The 17,040-nt window shown below is 37.5% G+C and overlaps 4 protein-coding genes across 5 annotated transcripts; 1 reads left to right on the top strand and 3 right to left on the bottom strand.

Moving 5' to 3' along the window:
- Positions 1-18: 18 nt before the first annotated feature.
- On the top strand, positions 19-4,049 carry LOC137585197 (probable cytochrome P450 4ac1). The gene is made up of 5 exons (XM_068300876.1): positions 19-443; positions 511-592; positions 742-842; positions 904-3,160; positions 3,565-4,049. The coding sequence occupies exons 1-4, from the start codon at positions 29-31 to the stop codon at positions 1,857-1,859; spliced, it is 1,554 nt and encodes a 517-aa protein (XP_068156977.1). The 5' UTR covers positions 19-28; the 3' UTR covers positions 1,860-3,160; positions 3,565-4,049.
- On the bottom strand, positions 2,112-3,005 carry rtp (retinophilin). The gene is made up of 3 exons (XM_068300877.1): positions 2,878-3,005; positions 2,506-2,812; positions 2,112-2,436 (listed from the first exon to the last, which is right to left on the bottom strand). The coding sequence occupies exons 1-3, from the start codon at positions 2,912-2,914 to the stop codon at positions 2,181-2,183; spliced, it is 600 nt and encodes a 199-aa protein (XP_068156978.1). The 5' UTR covers positions 2,915-3,005; the 3' UTR covers positions 2,112-2,180.
- On the bottom strand, positions 3,247-17,001 carry CtsF (Cathepsin F). 2 transcript variants are annotated; one of them, XM_068300872.1, is made up of 6 exons: positions 16,666-17,001; positions 9,320-9,727; positions 4,975-5,105; positions 4,165-4,914; positions 3,915-4,096; positions 3,247-3,854 (listed from the first exon to the last, which is right to left on the bottom strand). In XM_068300872.1, exons 1-6 carry the CDS (start codon positions 16,759-16,761, stop codon positions 3,589-3,591), a joined length of 1,833 nt encoding a protein of 610 aa, XP_068156973.1. In that variant the 5' UTR covers positions 16,762-17,001; the 3' UTR covers positions 3,247-3,588. The 2 variants fall into 2 exon arrangements, with proteins under 2 accessions (XP_068156973.1, XP_068156974.1); XM_068300873.1 differs by lacking the exon at positions 9,320-9,727 and having other exon boundaries at positions 16,666-16,999.
- LOC137585388 (uncharacterized) lies at positions 5,258-5,916 on the bottom strand. Its single transcript, XM_068301147.1, has 2 exons — positions 5,730-5,916; positions 5,258-5,666 (listed from the first exon to the last, which is right to left on the bottom strand). The coding sequence occupies exon 2, from the start codon at positions 5,656-5,658 to the stop codon at positions 5,398-5,400; it is 261 nt and encodes an 86-aa protein (XP_068157248.1). The 5' UTR covers positions 5,659-5,666; positions 5,730-5,916; the 3' UTR covers positions 5,258-5,397.
- Positions 17,002-17,040: the final 39 nt, after the last annotated feature.

Raw genomic sequence — 17,040 nt, 5'->3', positions numbered from 1 at the left:
GTGGATGCTCAACCGTGACTATATTCGCATGATGTTTGTTATATGCCTGGCGACGGTTGTGCTATTGATAGCTGTGTGGCGGCTATTCAAGATTCTTAATCGAAAATATTATATTCTCTGCCTTTGTAAGCGTGTACGCCCGGTCGATGGTAGCCCTTTGGAAAGTAAAGTCGTGGTCATACCGGGCACGACACCATTTGGAAATAATTTCGATATACTCCAGAATACACCATCGGGTGTATTTAACTATGTACGGAATGCATCGGCCCGGGCCCGGCTTAAGCAAATGAATTATTTCTTTTACTTTTTAATGGCTCCCATGTACAATGTGATAAGAGCCGAGGAGGCTGAGGAAATATTTCAGAGTCCAAAACTGATAACAAAGAATGTTATATACGAGTTGCTTTGGCCTTTTTTGGGCGAGGGTTTGCTGATTAGTACAGGTCGGTGAGAAGCTCACCCAAGATCATTAAGTTGATAGTTCTTAAAACAATATTAATAATCTTTTAGATCAAAAATGGCATTCAAGACGCAAAGCATTGACACCGGCTTTTCATTTCAATGTTCTGCAATCGTTCCTGATAATATTCAAGTTTGTGGTTTTAGCAATAGTCAATGGGAAATGCAGTCGAAACTTTGAAAATCCAAGTCAATTAATTTATTAGTTCCGTATTGCCTGCATTTCTCTTGAAACTTTAAATAGTTATTATTCAGAAAATACTTATTCGAAAAAACTTGCAGAGAGGAGTGTAAGAAACTTGTCCACATACTTAATGAAAAGATTGACACGGAATTGGAGCTTAATCAGCTTATTCCTAGTTTTACCCTGAACAACATTTGTGGTGAGTGAGATATTCAAAATTTTATAGTTGAATGAACACTAAATTGCTGAAAATTTTTCAGAGACTGCTTTGGGTGTTAATCTCGATGATCTGGCTGAGGGTAAACAATATCGTGATGCGATTCATGCTCTGGAATCGGTTATCGTTCAGCGTCTTTGCAATCCATTATTTTATTTTTGGTTGTATTTTTACCTTTTCGGCGAATATGGGAAACATGTTAAAAATTTGAAAATAGCCCATGACTTTTCGCAGAACATCATAAAGCGTAGGCGTCAGGAGTTTAAGCAACAACAGCGTCACGGATCAGATGACTATGGCCGAAAGAAGCGTTACGCAATGTTGGACACGTTGTTGGCGGCTGAGGAAAATGGCCAAATCGATCATCAGGGCATTTGTGATGAGGTCAATACGTTCATGTTTGAGGGCTATGATACCACATCTACTTGCCTGATATTTACCCTTCTGATGCTGTCCATTCACGAGGACGTACAAGAGCGTTGCTTTGAGGAATTGCAACAATTGGCAGGAGACGATATTGATGATCTCAGTGTCTTTGATTTCAATGAGTTGGTCTACTTGGAATGTGTCATCAAAGAGTCATTACGCATGTTTCCCTCCGTACCATTTATCGGGCGCTTGTGCACTGAGGAGACTGTGGTCAATGGTTTGATAATGCCCAAGGATACACAAATAAATATACATATCTATGATATTATGCGTGATCCACGACATTTTCCCCAACCAAATGAGTATCGGCCTGAAAGATTCCTGCCCGAGAACACAGTAAATCGTCATCCATTCGCCTTCGTGCCCTTTAGTGCCGGGCAAAGGAATTGCATTGGTCAAAAGTTTGCCATATTGGAGATAAAAGTACTTTTGGCTTCCATCCTTAAGAATTTCCGCATTTTGCCCGTAACTCGCTTTGAGGATATCATTTTCGAATATGGAATAGTCTTGAGAACTCAACAAAATATTAAAGTTAAATTTATCAGCAGAACTGGAAACTCGGAAAAGTAAATTTGACCGTAGTAATTTTTATCTAAAAACAAAAACATTGAAGATGTTGCAATTTTAACTTAACCGTCTCACAATTTAGTTAATTGTTTTCAAATTTTCTTCTAAAATATAATAATTGAATCAAACCAAAGGAAAAAAAAATTAACGATACAAGTTTACATGTTTATGTTTATCGCGACAAAAGTTTGGGACCTGTCCAGGATTTCAGAGACGGATGATATCCTTCCCTGTAGTTATCTAAAAATAGTCGAGTTATATGGCGAAAACGTTTTGCACGGAGCGCACAAAAAACGGAATTTATTTATATCTTAATAGGGGTGTTCACACTGAGATCGAGCCATTAGGGCGCATTTTTTGGGCACGTTGCACCACCTCGGGACAGCGACGTTTGCGCATAAAACGGCAATCCTGAAAGAAGCCCTCATTCCTGGGAAATCCATGAAAGCCATCAGGGAAGGTTAATAGACCCAAGCCCCAGATTTTGCCACCACGAAATTCTCCTTCATATTTCATGCCATCGGCACGCCAAAAGATTCCATGGCCATGGAACCAGCCTTGATGAAATTCACCCTCGTATCTGAAAAACAGAGAGAGAGAAATGTAATAATAATGCTCTTGAAGAAGGAAACAATTTGGCATCACTTACTTGGCACCATCTGGAAACCAAAGGCAGCCCAAACCCTGACTGAGACCCTCTTGAAATTGGCCATCGAATCGTGTGCCATCGGCTAGTTGCAAATGACCAATGCCATGTTTTTGACCAAGTTGATTCCATTCGCCAATATAACGACTGGCATCCTCATAGCGCCAACCACCAACCTTGACTGCTCCAGCACTATATTGACTTTGTCCCTGCTGATGGTGTCCTTGTCCTTGCTGATGGTGTTGACCATGCTGCTGATAATGATGATTCTCAATGCGGGCTGTTGTTACGCCCACACCGACGCTGCTCACTAGGTTTCAATGCAATTAGTTTGGAGTTGCCCAACTTCTATACCCTTTTTTGATTTCCACTTACTGTCATCGACATAGTCATCCATGGCCATGTTGCGCATAGAACATTCAATCGGATACTGAAACCATTGTTCCGCTATTCCAGCAAACTAGCAAAAAGATTGTGGGGCTTCTTCATTTAGCGACAGGCATCGTCCCTGGTCTAAATCTAATTAGCATATTGGAATTCGAAATCAAAACAGAACGGAAAATTGCAGTCGACCAACTTGTTGCTGCATGGAAAGAGTTGTCTCAAGGCAATTAAAAAATGGGTTGGCACAATTAGGAAACAAAACTTCGAAACAAAAGTAAATACTGATAGCCGATTAATTAATCAATAAGTTGTTCTAGTTCACGTTCTAAATATTGAACAATTGAGGAACAAAACGTAAAGTTTGTTCTGTAAATTTAAATTTATTACAATTTTCTTTAAGCTGTTTTTCGTTATATTATATTAGATATTATGTATTGAGGAGATTACAAAACTGACACAAAATTATGGTTATATTATATGATAATCACAGAACAAAAGTTCAAAGATTTGTCAAAAAGAAACGAAACGAAACGAAACTACAGAAAAACATTATACACAGAAAATGCAAAAAGTCTGCAAGAACTTTTGTTTGAAAAAATTAACCTAGATATATAAATGTTTTATGTATATTTATATATATATATGTATTGGTTTTTTCTTTTTTTTTTTTTTGTTCAGGGAGAGACGTGGTTGAGTATATCTCTAGGCCAAAATAGCAGAACTGGCCATTTCGCTGACACCGCAAGTATTGTCTCCACGATAGACACGATAATAGCCCTGTTCGCCCCAACGAGGACCCCAGGAATTCTTCACAATCCAATATGGCAAAGTTTTATGGAAATTTGGATAATCAGAGACGCCGTAGCCAACGATTAGTACACCATGATCAAGGTTCGATTTTTGACAGAGAACTTTCCATGGATGTGAAACACCGCCGCGATAAAATTGCATGGCATTGGCATTAATACCTAAACAAAAATAATACATTTATTAATTTTTAATAAGAGTTTGTAAATGATTGCTCGTACCGATTGAGATGGGTCCATTGGCGATTAGCCACTCTTGCATTGCTGTCTCATTGTTCTTGGGTAAATCCACAAAACCAGAGACCTGGACATGGGCAAGAGTTTTATTAAAATGACATTGCTGCTTCTTGGCCTCATAGGGATATTCTGATTCATATTCCAAGCCGCCGATTTCTTGAATGGCTCTGTAAGAAAAATAGTTATTAGAACGGTTTTTAATATGATTTAGGTATCCCAGAGATATTATTCGTACTTGTATGCATTATCCATTAGACCACCATTGCAGGCACTATCTTTGGTATCACAATCCAATAGTTCTTGTTCTGAAAACTGCTTTAATTGACCGGTTTTCACAGCATTCAAGCCTTCAATATTGCCAATAGTACTGAATGCCCAACAAGAACCACATGATCCTTGATTTTTCACAGAGCTCACAGCGCCTTTTTTGCGCCAATCGAATTCCTTGGGCAATTCACCGCCTGGATATGATGGCACTATAGCCTTCTGACCTCCAGTTGGCTGTCCCTCACTGCGTTGCCAGAGTCCGGTACGTTCTTTGTACTCTGTACTAGTCAAATCAGCGAATTCGGTAATACCATATTTAGCACTTCCCATCTCATTGGCATTTAATTGCTCAATTATACGCAAATTCTGACGGAAAATCCGTAAGCGCATCTGACGCTCCACACTGTTCACATATCGGCGTTCGAATTTAATTTGGAATTTATGGAATAAATGCTCCACCTTGTCCAGCGAATGATGATTGTGCTTCTTGTGTCCAGTCTTCTTTTCGGCCCATTCAACTGATCGACTATGACGGGCAAGCACAATTGGCTGATTGCGGCACTTGAAGGTGATCTCGTGTCCTCGGTCTAACCAAGGCTGTGCCCAGATTTCCACAATGCAACGATGCTGCTCCTCATTGCCATCAATCAGATCGGCATCTATGCGGGTCAATGTTCCAGATATAACTTGACGAGTGGCCGAATAAACTTTCACAATTCTGTAAAAAAAGAATATGTTTAATAAAAAAATTAAGGGAATTCCAACAGAGAAACATTACTTGTAATGTGGACCTTCGCCAGCGGTTAACTTGTCCAGGGTATGCTGCAGCTGAGCCTCGGCCTGTTTCTCACTGTATGGTTTCCTGTCACCCACAGGAATCTCATTGTGTTGACGCTTATTGCGGGATGCCTGGAAAAATTAAACAAAATTATTAATTAACAAAAAGTAGTCAAAAACAGAGTCAAGTGAGCATTGTTTAATACTAAAAACATCTTTATTAAAAACGACTTTTAAATGGCTTGGACTAGGACAGGTGATGTAATAAAAGAAGAGCAAACAAATAACTTTAATCACAATTTTATTCTATTGAGAGAACATACTACTCATCAATATACCCAATATTAGACAGCTTAAATTCTTGAAAACACTGTAAAAATTTGGATTACTCCTCCGAACTCGCTTTAGTTTTATTCATTTCATTTCAGAGACTGCATTCGATGGGCACTACATAGTCATCGAGTAGGCGCACTCGTCGCAAGTTTCCTTGCCAATCGACACCCATTTGACCCACTTCATTCTCATAGGCATCCTTCAGCTGATGATCGGCTTTCCGTAGGCTGCGCCTTTGTAACTCACGACGTTGTATCACCATCATACCGGCAGCTGTCACTGCTTCCTGTCGCAACCAAGTTGCCACAGTCCAAAACTGACGCAAGCGTGTCAACATTGCAGATGGCTTCATGTTTCCCTCTACGATTCAAAAGGGTATTTAAATAAGAATACCCCAAATTAAAGAATAAATAATATACTAACTGTGCAAATATTGAGGTGTAAAATCTATTAATGAGCTGTGGCCGTATAAATAGAATAAAGTAAATCCCGAATGGGAATTGAATCGAACGTAAGTAATAAACAAAATTGAATGGAATTCGAAAGTATCAGTTGATTTAGCAAATTCGCCTACTTATTTTGTGTTGCCTTTGATTAAAAACTTTATAAATTAGTAAGATTTATTGACATCAAGCCGTCTTAAACATAGTTTTGACTAGCTTGGGAGTTTTTTGAACTCAAAAATAACAATCATATTTATGGTAAGAGGCTAGAAAAAAGGTTTTCTAAATATATGTATTTATTAACAAGGATTGTAAAAGGGTTCGTCCAGGGAACAGTTTTTGTGTATCCCTGTATTCCACACTTATTTCAGGGACTATTAGTCCACATTCCAATTAAATGAATGTAGCAATGTTTCACCTAAATGGATTTTATGCAAGGAATATTTCATTTTAATTTGTATGCACGGAATATTTCCTTTAAATTTGTAAAGGAATTTAAACGCCAAGTTTGAGCACAGAAACGGTTGGACTTTCCAGATCATTTGAGTCAAAAACTAATTAGAAAGGGCTTTAAAGCAAGAAAATATTATTCAGTTTTTCAACAGAATGACTAAGTTGTTTCTAATTCACTTTTAATGTAGATGCGTCTGACAAAATGGTACACAGTTTTTTCCTATTTCATGTCTATGTTTCGGTTCCTTAAAGTCAGTTAATCTTTAGCTAATTAGGCAAATGAATACAGTTATCCATTACAAGGCGAGATACCATGTTGTAGCAACAGCAGGAGCAACAGCAACATTGGCAATGGCAATGGCAATGGCAGCGGCAGTTTCAGCGGCTGCGGCAGCTGTTCTTGTCGTCACATCCCACATCAATCCAATCCAAAATCATTCCAAGCAATTCCATGCAGAAGGCACATAAATTACATATAAATGCAAATGAAACAGAGACATGTCAGAGTTTACATTACCACGAAATTGACACACACGGCCATTTCAGCCCATACACAGCACAAAACCCAAAAGGAAAAAATTGCACTAAAGAAAGCGGCCAATACCAAATTCCCTTCCACATAACAAGAATAACATTTGGTAGACATGCGGTACACAGAACATAAACCATTCAATGCCGAGAACACAAAAACCAATTAAACCAAACATTTCGGCCTGGATATTCATTCCTGTGCTGTGCGCTCTGCCATGGTCGGAGGATTCTTGTTGGATATCGATGATGCTTGGAGCCTAAATGGTTCCTGCTGCTGGCATGTAATTGACAGCCCATTCCAATCGTAGCAATCCGGACGAGGCTCGTGTACGTGGGCCCAAAGACCAGGTGCAACGACAACAATACGAAATGAAATGTAATGGCTACGACGTGTGTATAATTAAAAGCAAAAAACAAAAAGGAAAAATGAAATTCGAAGCTGGAGCTGGAGCCAGGCCGAAAAAACATGAATTCATTAAGCTCCTTTCAAGCCTCAGCCATTCACTCCTACACCCAATCCCACTCTCTCTTTGCCCCGGACTGTTAATTCAAATGTATATTTCAATAAGAATTAAATTCCGTAAATGATGTTCGAACATAGCCCTGCGGGAGAATCTGATGCGATGTGGGACACGACATGGTGTCACCCAGTCGGTCAATGGGTGGATGGCGCCGAGTAGTGTTGACCAATGGACCGGAAAATGCATTTCAATATGTATGTTGACAGTTGACGTTGAAAAACAACAATCAGAATAAACAGAACAACAACGTTAACAACAAAATCAACATTACCAACAACAACAACAACAACTATATTGCTACTCTTCTATTTCATTTCAATTACTTAAAAATTTAACTCTATTGACTGCTTTTGCTCAATGTACTGTGAACACACGTGCGTTCAAGTAGATGATAGTAGCAAAATCTCAAATGACCCCATATATTTCAAATGTCTAAAATTTTACACTTTCCGCAACATTTAGAAACTGACAAAGAAAATCGGTAACTTTGAAATGTCATGGTAAAAATCCCTATGGAGTCCATTTGAACTTCATTATACAATACTTGCCAGTCTAGAAGTTTGTTATTTTATTTAGTTATTTATAAATTTTATGTATTAATTCCATGATTATGATGATTGAAATAGAATAGAAGAGCTTCTAGAACAAAAAGAAGCTTAGTTTCAAGAAGTTATTATGTAAACTGTATCTCAATCTATATCTATGCAGAACTTAATAAGTAATGCACCATTGTTAAAGATAATCTTCTCGAAATTTCATGGAAATCTGATAGAAGTTTTTCAACCTTTGATTCAATATTTAAAAGGATCTACTATGTTGGTTACTTGTTAGTTCTAGTCGAGCTACAACTTGTGCTGGGTGCTTAATGCAAAGGTGGTTTTCGTAATCCATTTGAATTGTTGTGAAAGCCCCACAGACTGGACAAACCGCACACTGGCCACTATGCTTAAATAACCAAATGTCCCACTGTGCATATCTTAACACATTACAAGAGTCAAACCGCTGTGAAAAGTAGAGCAGAAGGATAATGAGAACACTTGCTTCACACTCATCAGCAGCAGCAGCAGCGGCAGCAACAACACTACACCAAAGGCGCACACACACACACATCCACACCCACTTAACCTCTTATATATATATTTATTTATCTATATACACATATACATACATATATACTGGGTACTTGGCTGTCTCCCCTGAAGAATTATGGTGGAAAGGACAGGTGTTTTGGTTTGTGTGCGTGTAAAAAACAGAGATGGGGAAGACACTCCTCCCGAGGTTAAACAGATTGCGGCCGTAATTTGAAAGCGGCAACTCATTTGATTATTAAGGTGGAATAAGAGTTATCTTATCCCCCCGCCCCGACACACCCATCCACAGCTCTCACATTATCCTCCCCCATTTTGCGTCAGGTGAAAAGGCAAGCTTAAATAAATTCAATTAAATAACATTTTTGTTCGTTTTTTTATTGTTCTTCACATTTACGAGTATATACAATAAGATAGTCACAAAGAGGGGAGGAGAGAGTATTTGAGAATGGCTGTGTGTGTGTGTATGTGTGTGTATATGTTTATGGTAAGGACGATAAAGATGATGATGATGATAATAATGATTATGTGGGCATCTGGCCCTCCTCTTTCTTCTCCGGCGCACGCTGCTCTTCTAAGGATTTTTCGAAATTATACGCTCCCACCGATAGGAACCCATCAAGCCAACGTTTCTCATTATCATTGAGCTCAGCGGCTGGCGTTGTGGCTGTGGCATCCACGTCCTGCTCCTGCTCTGGCTCCTCCGTTGTCGTAGCAATCTCTTCTTTGATTTGAGCAACAACGGTTGTCACTTCCTCATTATCATCAATGCTAATTGCCGTTGTGCTGCTGGTTGCGGTCTGCTCATTAGTGGCTTCAGATCGACTCCCGCTGTTGACCTTGCTGACCTTTCGCTTGCTATTTGAACCCGATGCCGAAGAAGAACCGATTCCTGTTAAAATTTGCGCTTCCAGACGGGCCATTTCTTGGTCGCTTAACTCATTGCGTTGCCCACGATTAAAGATGCTATTACTCACATATTTCTCATTCAACACCTTCGACCGCTCATCATCATCAATTGTTCGATTCTCCGTGCTGTCCGCCGTACAATTTGAATTGACCAATTCACGATATTTATCACCCCATTGGGTGCGCATCCATGGCTTTTCGAGTACAACCAATCTGCATATAATATCCGCTTCTTTTGGATCCTTGGCCTTGGTATCGACAGCATTTAGCAATATCTCATAGCTAACGCCATTCACAATCTCGCGATAGGCGTCGATTATGTTGATAAAGTTCATCGATAAAGGCAGAAAAGTCATGGCTATATTTTGGACACCAATCAAGTTGGGTGATAGATATTCCCGTTCGCCGGGTTGGAGCACATGGACCAGCTTAATGGGCGGTTCACTCACTGGTGCTTCTTCCGCTGTCGCTGTGGTCTATACGGTGTGGGTTGTGTTTCAGTTTGTGTGTGGTTGTGTGTATGTGAGAAAAGACAAAAACAAAAAAGCAAAACACATATAAGGATACACACAAAGAAGAGGGAAAAGTTGTTTGTTGTTTTTGTTTCTTGGACATATTTTTGATTGATTTGTGGGGTTAGTGTGCAGACAAGCCATCATATGGGCATAGTAGGTGTGGGTGTGAGTGTGCCTGTGCGTATGTATGTGTGTGGATAGCATATGTGGTTCGTAAACGTAAGCGGTTCTATACCACCACCAAAAATTGATGAAGAAGCAGAATATTTTGTTAGGCAACTTCACTTCAAAAGAGCAAAAATTCAATCTTCACCGACTTCCAAAGAATTACAATTTTGTTTTCATAAATAAAACTCTGAACCTTTTAAACCAAATATTTTTGCTGTTTAGAATACTTATTTGAACATATAACAGCATTTTCCAAAACACATTTATCAAATGACAATTATGACAGTTTCTATATACCCGTGGGCTGGTTTAAGGCAAGTTAACTTATTAGGCTTAGAATTTAATGGTTTTACACATATGATGTGTGACCTCAAACTGATGTTGACATCCTTTTACCTCCATTAGCTTTGGTTTCGTAGTTAAGTGGTTTAACCCATTTAAAAAGGATTTTGCCTCTAACCATTTCTCATTTTAGCCAAGTCAAGGGCCTAATTAGCTCACTATAATTGCAACTGCATTGGAAGTGGTTTACCGCAGCAGCGCAGAGTAACGATAAAATGAGATGAGATGGGATTTGGCTGGAGGTGGGGGGGTCAAAATGAAGTGAAATGCTTGACTGAGCCACAAAAACCAATTAACCATCGAAAGCAAAATGTATCGAACAGTTTGGAATAGTTCGAGTTGTGCTCCCTATTGAGTGTTGCAACAAAATTCATCGATAAATGATGAGCTGAAAAACGCAGACGGATTTGCTGAATAATTGAGGAGAAGAAGGCCACAAAACAAAAAAGAAGTAAAACACGCCATTGCAATGCAACTGACAGAGTGGAATGGTGTGGAGCAACTGGGGGGCAGACTGGCGAAACTGGCAGCTTGTTGACGTTTTGATCGTTCATCCTACTCCTCATCGTCATTGTCTAGCTTGGCTGCTGCTGCTGCTGTTGCTGCTGCTGCCTCGTGACAAAAAGCCGAAAAATGCATAAAAACTTTTGACAGCGGTTCACTTGTTTGTTGCTCTTGCTGTGATGTTGCGTCATTGCAGACGACGACAACGGCAACGGCAACGACAACGATGATGAGGATGACGATGACGATGATGATGACACTTGGAGATGAGAGCTGATTATGTTTTGTTGTTGCTCGTTGTTGTCGAATTGTGGGTGGAGTAGAGAAATAAGGTGGTAGAATTTCAACTTTGGCTTGTTTTTCAATTAAACTTTATGGTATTTTAAACAACAAAATGCAAGCCATACGAAAACATGACGACGACGATGATGATGATGATGATGGGTTTTAAGTTTGGCTCGGTTATTTGTTGTCCTGGCAACTCAACTCACCCATCATCAACCACCCAAAAACCCACCGACTCTTTATGGAACAATCATCAGTCGGGTTAAGACTTAACTCGACTTGTCTGCACTGGCGGCAAAGAAAGGTGAAAAGCTTCTTTTCTTTTTTCCTGTCTGTTCTTTCGCTTCTTTTGGTTGTCGAAAGGCACGCATCTTGGGCTTAAGGTAACTTTAGGAATTTCATTTTGGAAAAACGTCATAAATTTCTAATTCAATTGAATTTTAACGTTTTACTCCAGGAACGTTCCTGGTAAACATTCTTTGACGTTTATTTTTTCCACAGTGTAAATACGTACATATATTGGCATCAACGACGTTGGCATCGACGTTGGCGTCGGATTCAGAGTGTTGGAAAAAAACAAAGTTTAATTGAATCAACGTAAACATCAACGAGTAGTGAGCGAGCAGTAGCACCCGGCATCAGCATCATCAGTATCAGAACCATGGCCAAAAATTGCAAATTGGCAATTTGGCTTGTGTTGTTTTTAATTAAAGTTTAATTAAAGCCGATTGCCAGTGCGTTGGTTAAATAAATGCAGTTCCTCTCCTACGGCAGTTGCCATCAAAAAAGATTGTGGTAAAAATCAGTCAACCCAGTGATGCGAAGCTGAATTTTCATGCGGCTTTTTAACGACATGTTGAAATTATTTCATCGCTTCCAAAAAATAAAAACCTCTGTCATAAAATAAATTTAAAGTGTGAAAACCGGTATATCTAAAGATTTAGTATAGTAGGCAACGCCTTGCCTGGAGATCATCGCATACTTGGAGGTTGTGCAAACAGACCCCAAAGACCACCTCAGGTCTTCTTTATAATAATAATAATAATATTCAAGGCCAAGTAGTTGGCTAATGCTAGTCCCCTTTGCGTTACACATGTGTGTTAGTAACCACTTTGAGCCAAGAATAAATAAAGAGAAAGGGGGCTTAGAAAGAGAGCACTTGCATAGATAGTTAAACCACATGTGTGGTTACTTTGTTTGTTGACCAACTTAACACTGCTTACTCCAAATAGACAAACTCTTCAATAGACCACAAAATTGAACAATTCTGGTGTTAATTAGCTCAAATCAAGTTAGTGCGGCTTATGAAATTATAGAAATTGAGATGGAAAATGAACCATTTATGAGATGTTGAATAGAAATTATAAGAATAGAATCTAATGAGCCCAAAAATTATTAATTTTCATATACACTTTACTAGTTCTTAACAAGTATACTATGTTTGGGACGAGTAATTAATGGCTTCTCGATTAATTTGAAGAACCTGTATTAACGACTCGTAATCATTTGTCATTAAAGTTGATACATTTTAATCTTCTTTAGTTGTCATTAACTTGGTTCTTGGAAATAAACTTAGGAGTTCATTTAAAAATACTTGAAATAGTTAAATGAAATAGAGATAACTGAAAAATGAATTGACTAATTGAACAATAGAAACAAGAAGAAACTTATTTTTGGCTGCGTCGAAGTTCATATGCCCTTATTGTGATGCCCACATTAATATCGTTAATTCCAACAATAAATTTCCTAGAATAACTTCGTATTTCTAAAGAATATTCTATATGTTATGAGAAATATCTCACTTAACCTACATATTTTAATGAGATTTTTTGATGAAATATGAGTAATAAAGGCTTTTGTTTATATAAATGTAAGCGTATGTACATATATGCCGACCTCCATATAAGATTTTAATCCCACTTTGAGTAAATGTTAATTAAATTTGCAATTCTTGGAAATTTAATGTAGTCAACTGCCTAAATTTCAATCAGAAGTGTTTTCGCTTACTTCAGGTGCAAAAATAGAATATATTATTCATACACAAATCTGTAATAATAATTGGTAAAGTTATTTTCAGAGACACAACGAGGATGAGTTAATTGAAGGTTTAGAATCCGGCACGTTTTAGATTATTTAAATGACTTGTTAAAAATCAAATATTCTGTAAAGGAGCAACAAAGTTATAGATAAATTTCGAGATATGCATGTGTATATCCATACAATATGTTTTCAATGTTTCATTTATGCGACAGCTTCAATTTCCATTTTGAAACTTGTATGTCTTGATTCCTCTTTTTTCCTTCTTTGCACAAATATTCTCAGCACGCTTCGAAGATATGAAATTGGTTGGTTCATTGTTATATACACCTTCGTGTAACCATGACAATTTTCATTTAAACCCCCTACCCCACACAAGCCATGAATAGTTTTAACCAGGGTAATTTCAATTCACCCCCCTCTGGGATGCCTTTCGCCTGCATTTCCTTGCCTTCGGTTGGCACTAACTTGCTCAAATTTCCAATCATACACACACACACACACACACCTCAACCCACCTATCGGCCCACATCGATTCGATTTCCAAGCTCATTATAAACTTTGCCTTCAATAGTCCCTTGTCCCTTGGGTGCTAATTTGTGCTTTGTCTATTTGAATTTAGGATTGTTAGACGGGTAAGGAGTATGGACGGAGGGAAGTGGGATGCCTTGGCAACTCTGAAGGGTTTGCCTCCCTTTGCGTCTTGGCCATTTAGTGGCTTTCAATAGCGTAATTTCCATAGACGTTTTCTATTAGCCGGCAAATCATCTACAAAGAAAAAATTATACTAAACCGATTGACTTGGATTTGCCTTCGATGAATGAATGAATGAATGAGCCAATGAGCGAGTCAGCAAAAAAAAAAAATTCAAAGACTAATTTGCATAAGCGAAGCGAAAGAATTTTGCTTTTAACACAATTTGCTGGCAACGAAGGGAGCCAAATCTAAAGCCAAAGCCAGAGTCAGAGATAGAGCTTTTGTTTTTCTGAATCACTTCGAATTTGATTTCCTAAATGACAGTCATAAACCGTCGACGACGACGACTACTTCCCATGATTCTGAATTGTCAGAGAAGACAAAAGGGGAAAAAAGTAGTTTGCCATTTTTAAAGAAGCAAGTTTTATGTGAAGCTTGTCTCCGACATGACTGAATGAATATGGATATTTGGATGATGATATATACACAGAAACACCCATCCATACATATGTATGTACATACATGTTATACATACATGTACATGTCTACATACATATATGTAGGAATGTTTTTTAGTATAGTTCCGCAATATTATTCATTTATGTAAATAGTATTTTGCATGCATTTTTCGTCATTTGTTTTGTGTTTGTTTTACTTGCATAAATCGCATTTTAGAGTCGGACTTATTTTTATTTTGTTGTATTTTATACCCACTAGCTAAAACAACACGAAAGATATATAATATCCATTAAAATGTTAAAGAAGCACAAAACTTATCCTTTTAAAACTGCTAAGAAGTTTCAAATTCTTAAAAAAAAACACGATTAAATGTTTGTCTCTTAAAAAAACATAAACTTATAAATGAAAATAGTTTCCAACATGCTTTCAGTCTTAAAGGTTTTTTTATACACATAGACATGCATGTAATTAGAGTTTTTAATTAAGTAGAGTTTATAAATTTACAGGTGTTCATTAAAATACTTAATGTTAACTTAATAATAGACAGTTAGTTGGCACTTTTCGTTTTGCTTTCCTTTTATAAGAGGTATATAATGGTCGAATGTGTTTTAAAATATGTTTGTATGAAAATTCCATATTTTTTTTCGACTGCTAACATGCTTTCAATTAAAATTGTATATATTTCTCCTATATTTAATTCAAAATGTTTTACTCCCAACAACTCTTCTCTTTTTGCATAACATTCAATTATTTCACTTGATATCCATATAAATATATGTACATACATATGTACAAAGGTGTAGGCAAATACATATACATATATATATGTACATATATATATTTTTGATGTATGTCGTATGTTTGTGTAGTTATTTATTTTTGTGTTGCCTGCAGCCAATTTAATTGATATTGATGACGTTGCTGGAGTGTCCGCCAGATGTGCGGCAATTTTGGGGGGGCCTTTTACCCTTCTTTTTCTCTCGTCCTTGTGCTAAATCTCTCTCTCTCTCTCGCTCTCCCCCTTTCTCGGCCGTTGCGCCTGGTTGCCCAGTCATTAATCTAGCATATTACTAAGTGGTGGTTGGGGGAGGAGTTGGGTTTGGGAATGGCATCAGAAACAGAAAATTTAATTTATTTAAAATGAAATATATGTATTCTGAGCTCTTTGAAAGGCACTGACTCATTGAATAGTTAATCTTCAATTGAAAATCTGTACAGGTTTTGCTTCCTTTTCTGTCTCTATCTCTCTCTTTCTCTCATATTCTCTGTGTGTGAATTTGTACGCGTTTAGATGACGCTTTCAATTTGTCATAGATATTTCTGTTCATTATATTATTCTCATTTAAAGGTGAATTAGTCAGCATTTGAGTTTATATTCGACATCACTTAATTTCATATTTAAAATGAAATTTTTAAAAGAATTTTAAACAAAATTTAGAGCCTAAAGACATGATTTTAAAATTTAAATTGATTTTCGTTTTGCTGTATGTTCAAAATGTACAACGCAATTTCGCAAAAGTCCAGAGTATATAAAAACACACAAAGGAAAACCTTCTAATCAAAATAATCTTGAATAAATGACTATAATTAACTCTTAGCCGACAAGCATTAAAAAATATAAATAAAAGTGCAGACGGAGAAAGAAGTGTGAGAGAGAAGAGTATCAATTGAACTGCTATCGGTCAAATTGATAAGGCAAATAGAATGCCGGGTTTAACAACCATTTGGTCGAAGTATTTATACCCTTTAACATACATGTACATATACTTATGAACATAACAGCAATTAAAGAATGCTAAATGTAATTCTGATGTTTAAATAACTTTCCAACAAATTTCTAATTGTGTTAAACTTCTAGTCAAAGTGAATATACAACGAAATGGAAAGGGTATAGGTAAAACAGTAAATGGCAATCAGCTGATTGCCTCTGACAAGGAAACAAATGGAAATGGCGACGCAAAATAGACAAATACAAAGTCAAAGACAGACATTTTGCCCATTTGATTAGTTTCCTTTTGTCTATTTTAATGTAGTCTACTAATCAAAGCCAATGAAACTAAATTAATATGGCGAAATAGGGTCTATTGTTTGTTTGCGTATATGTTTGATGTATGTAGAAGTGTGTGTGTGTGTGTGTGTGTGTGTGGGGAGAGTGTAATTGAAACGGTAAATAAATGAATTTTTGTGTCTGTGTTAAGAAGCAAAGCGAAGCTTTTTTGTGTTGATAATATGTATATAACTGTAAATAAATCGCAAAATTAACAGTTTTAACCTCTTCCAAAAACCTATTTTGTTACCAAATAGTTTCACAACTTAGTCACTTAGCTGCCACTAAGGCCACATTGGCATATACATATAATGAAAAGCGTTAAATGTTATAATATCGCAACAACAATTGCCACACTCACCCCCTCCTCATCCTCCTTGTGTTCATCGGCAGCTACTACATTGCCAATGGCCAGCAATGCGAACAAAGCAACTGTTGCTGTTCCAAACAATTTCATTTTTATCACTTTTATCGTATCTTATTTAGCCTGTGTTTCAAGTCTCGGCCACCGTTCAATTATTAACACATTCGCCTATATAGCGGCGTTATTTATTGTGAGCGGATGTGTGCTTAGCCGCTTTTCGTTTGTTTTCTTTTCAGCCCGTTAGTTTGAAAACAAAATATTATCCCAAAAACTTTTCAGGTCCGCTCACGCGTCCGTTCACTTCGAAACAAAAACAACAGTGTTGCCACTAACAGTGTTGCTTAAGTGTCAAAACAGTGTGACCAGCTTGAA

Source organism: Drosophila tropicalis, unplaced genomic scaffold, assembly GCF_018151085.1.
Source record: "Drosophila tropicalis isolate 14030-0801.00 unplaced genomic scaffold, ASM1815108v1 contig_878, whole genome shotgun sequence".
NCBI classification, from domain to species: Eukaryota; Metazoa; Arthropoda; class Insecta; order Diptera; family Drosophilidae; genus Drosophila; species Drosophila tropicalis.
The sequence above is the reverse complement of the archived record's forward strand: the minus strand, read 5'-3'. Positions and strand labels throughout refer to the sequence as shown.

Bases quoted from the DNA above. Each gene is read 5' to 3' on its own strand.
- LOC137585197 (XM_068300876.1), top strand. From the start codon at position 29: ATGATGTTTGTTATATGCCTGGCGACGGTTGTGCTATTGATAGCTGTG. The intron at 593-741 runs GTTTGTGGTTTT...AAAAACTTGCAG, and splicing joins TCGTTCCTGATAATATTCAA to AGAGGAGTGTAAGAAACTTG. The intron at 843-903 runs GTGAGTGAGATA...AAAATTTTTCAG, and splicing joins TACCCTGAACAACATTTGTG to AGACTGCTTTGGGTGTTAAT.
- rtp (XM_068300877.1), bottom strand. From the start codon at position 2,914: ATGCGCAACATGGCCATGGATGACTATGTCGATGACA. The intron at 2,813-2,877 runs GTAAGTGGAAAT...ATTGAAACCTAG, and splicing joins GGATGACTATGTCGATGACA to TGAGCAGCGTCGGTGTGGGC. The intron at 2,437-2,505 runs GTAAGTGATGCC...TCTGTTTTTCAG, and splicing joins TGGTTTCCAGATGGTGCCAA to ATACGAGGGTGAATTTCATC.
- LOC137585388 (XM_068301147.1), bottom strand. From the start codon at position 5,658: ATGAAGCCATCTGCAATGTTGACACGCTTGCGTCAGTTTTGGACTGTG.
- CtsF (XM_068300872.1), bottom strand. From the start codon at position 16,761: ATGAAATTGTTTGGAACAGCAACAGTTGCTTTGTTCGCATTGCTGGCC. The intron at 5,106-9,319 runs GTGAGTAATAGC...TAATTTTTCCAG, and splicing joins AGGTGTTGAATGAGAAATAT to GCATCCCGCAATAAGCGTCA. The intron at 4,915-4,974 runs GTAATGTTTCTC...CTTTTTTTACAG, and splicing joins GGCGAAGGTCCACATTACAA to AATTGTGAAAGTTTATTCGG.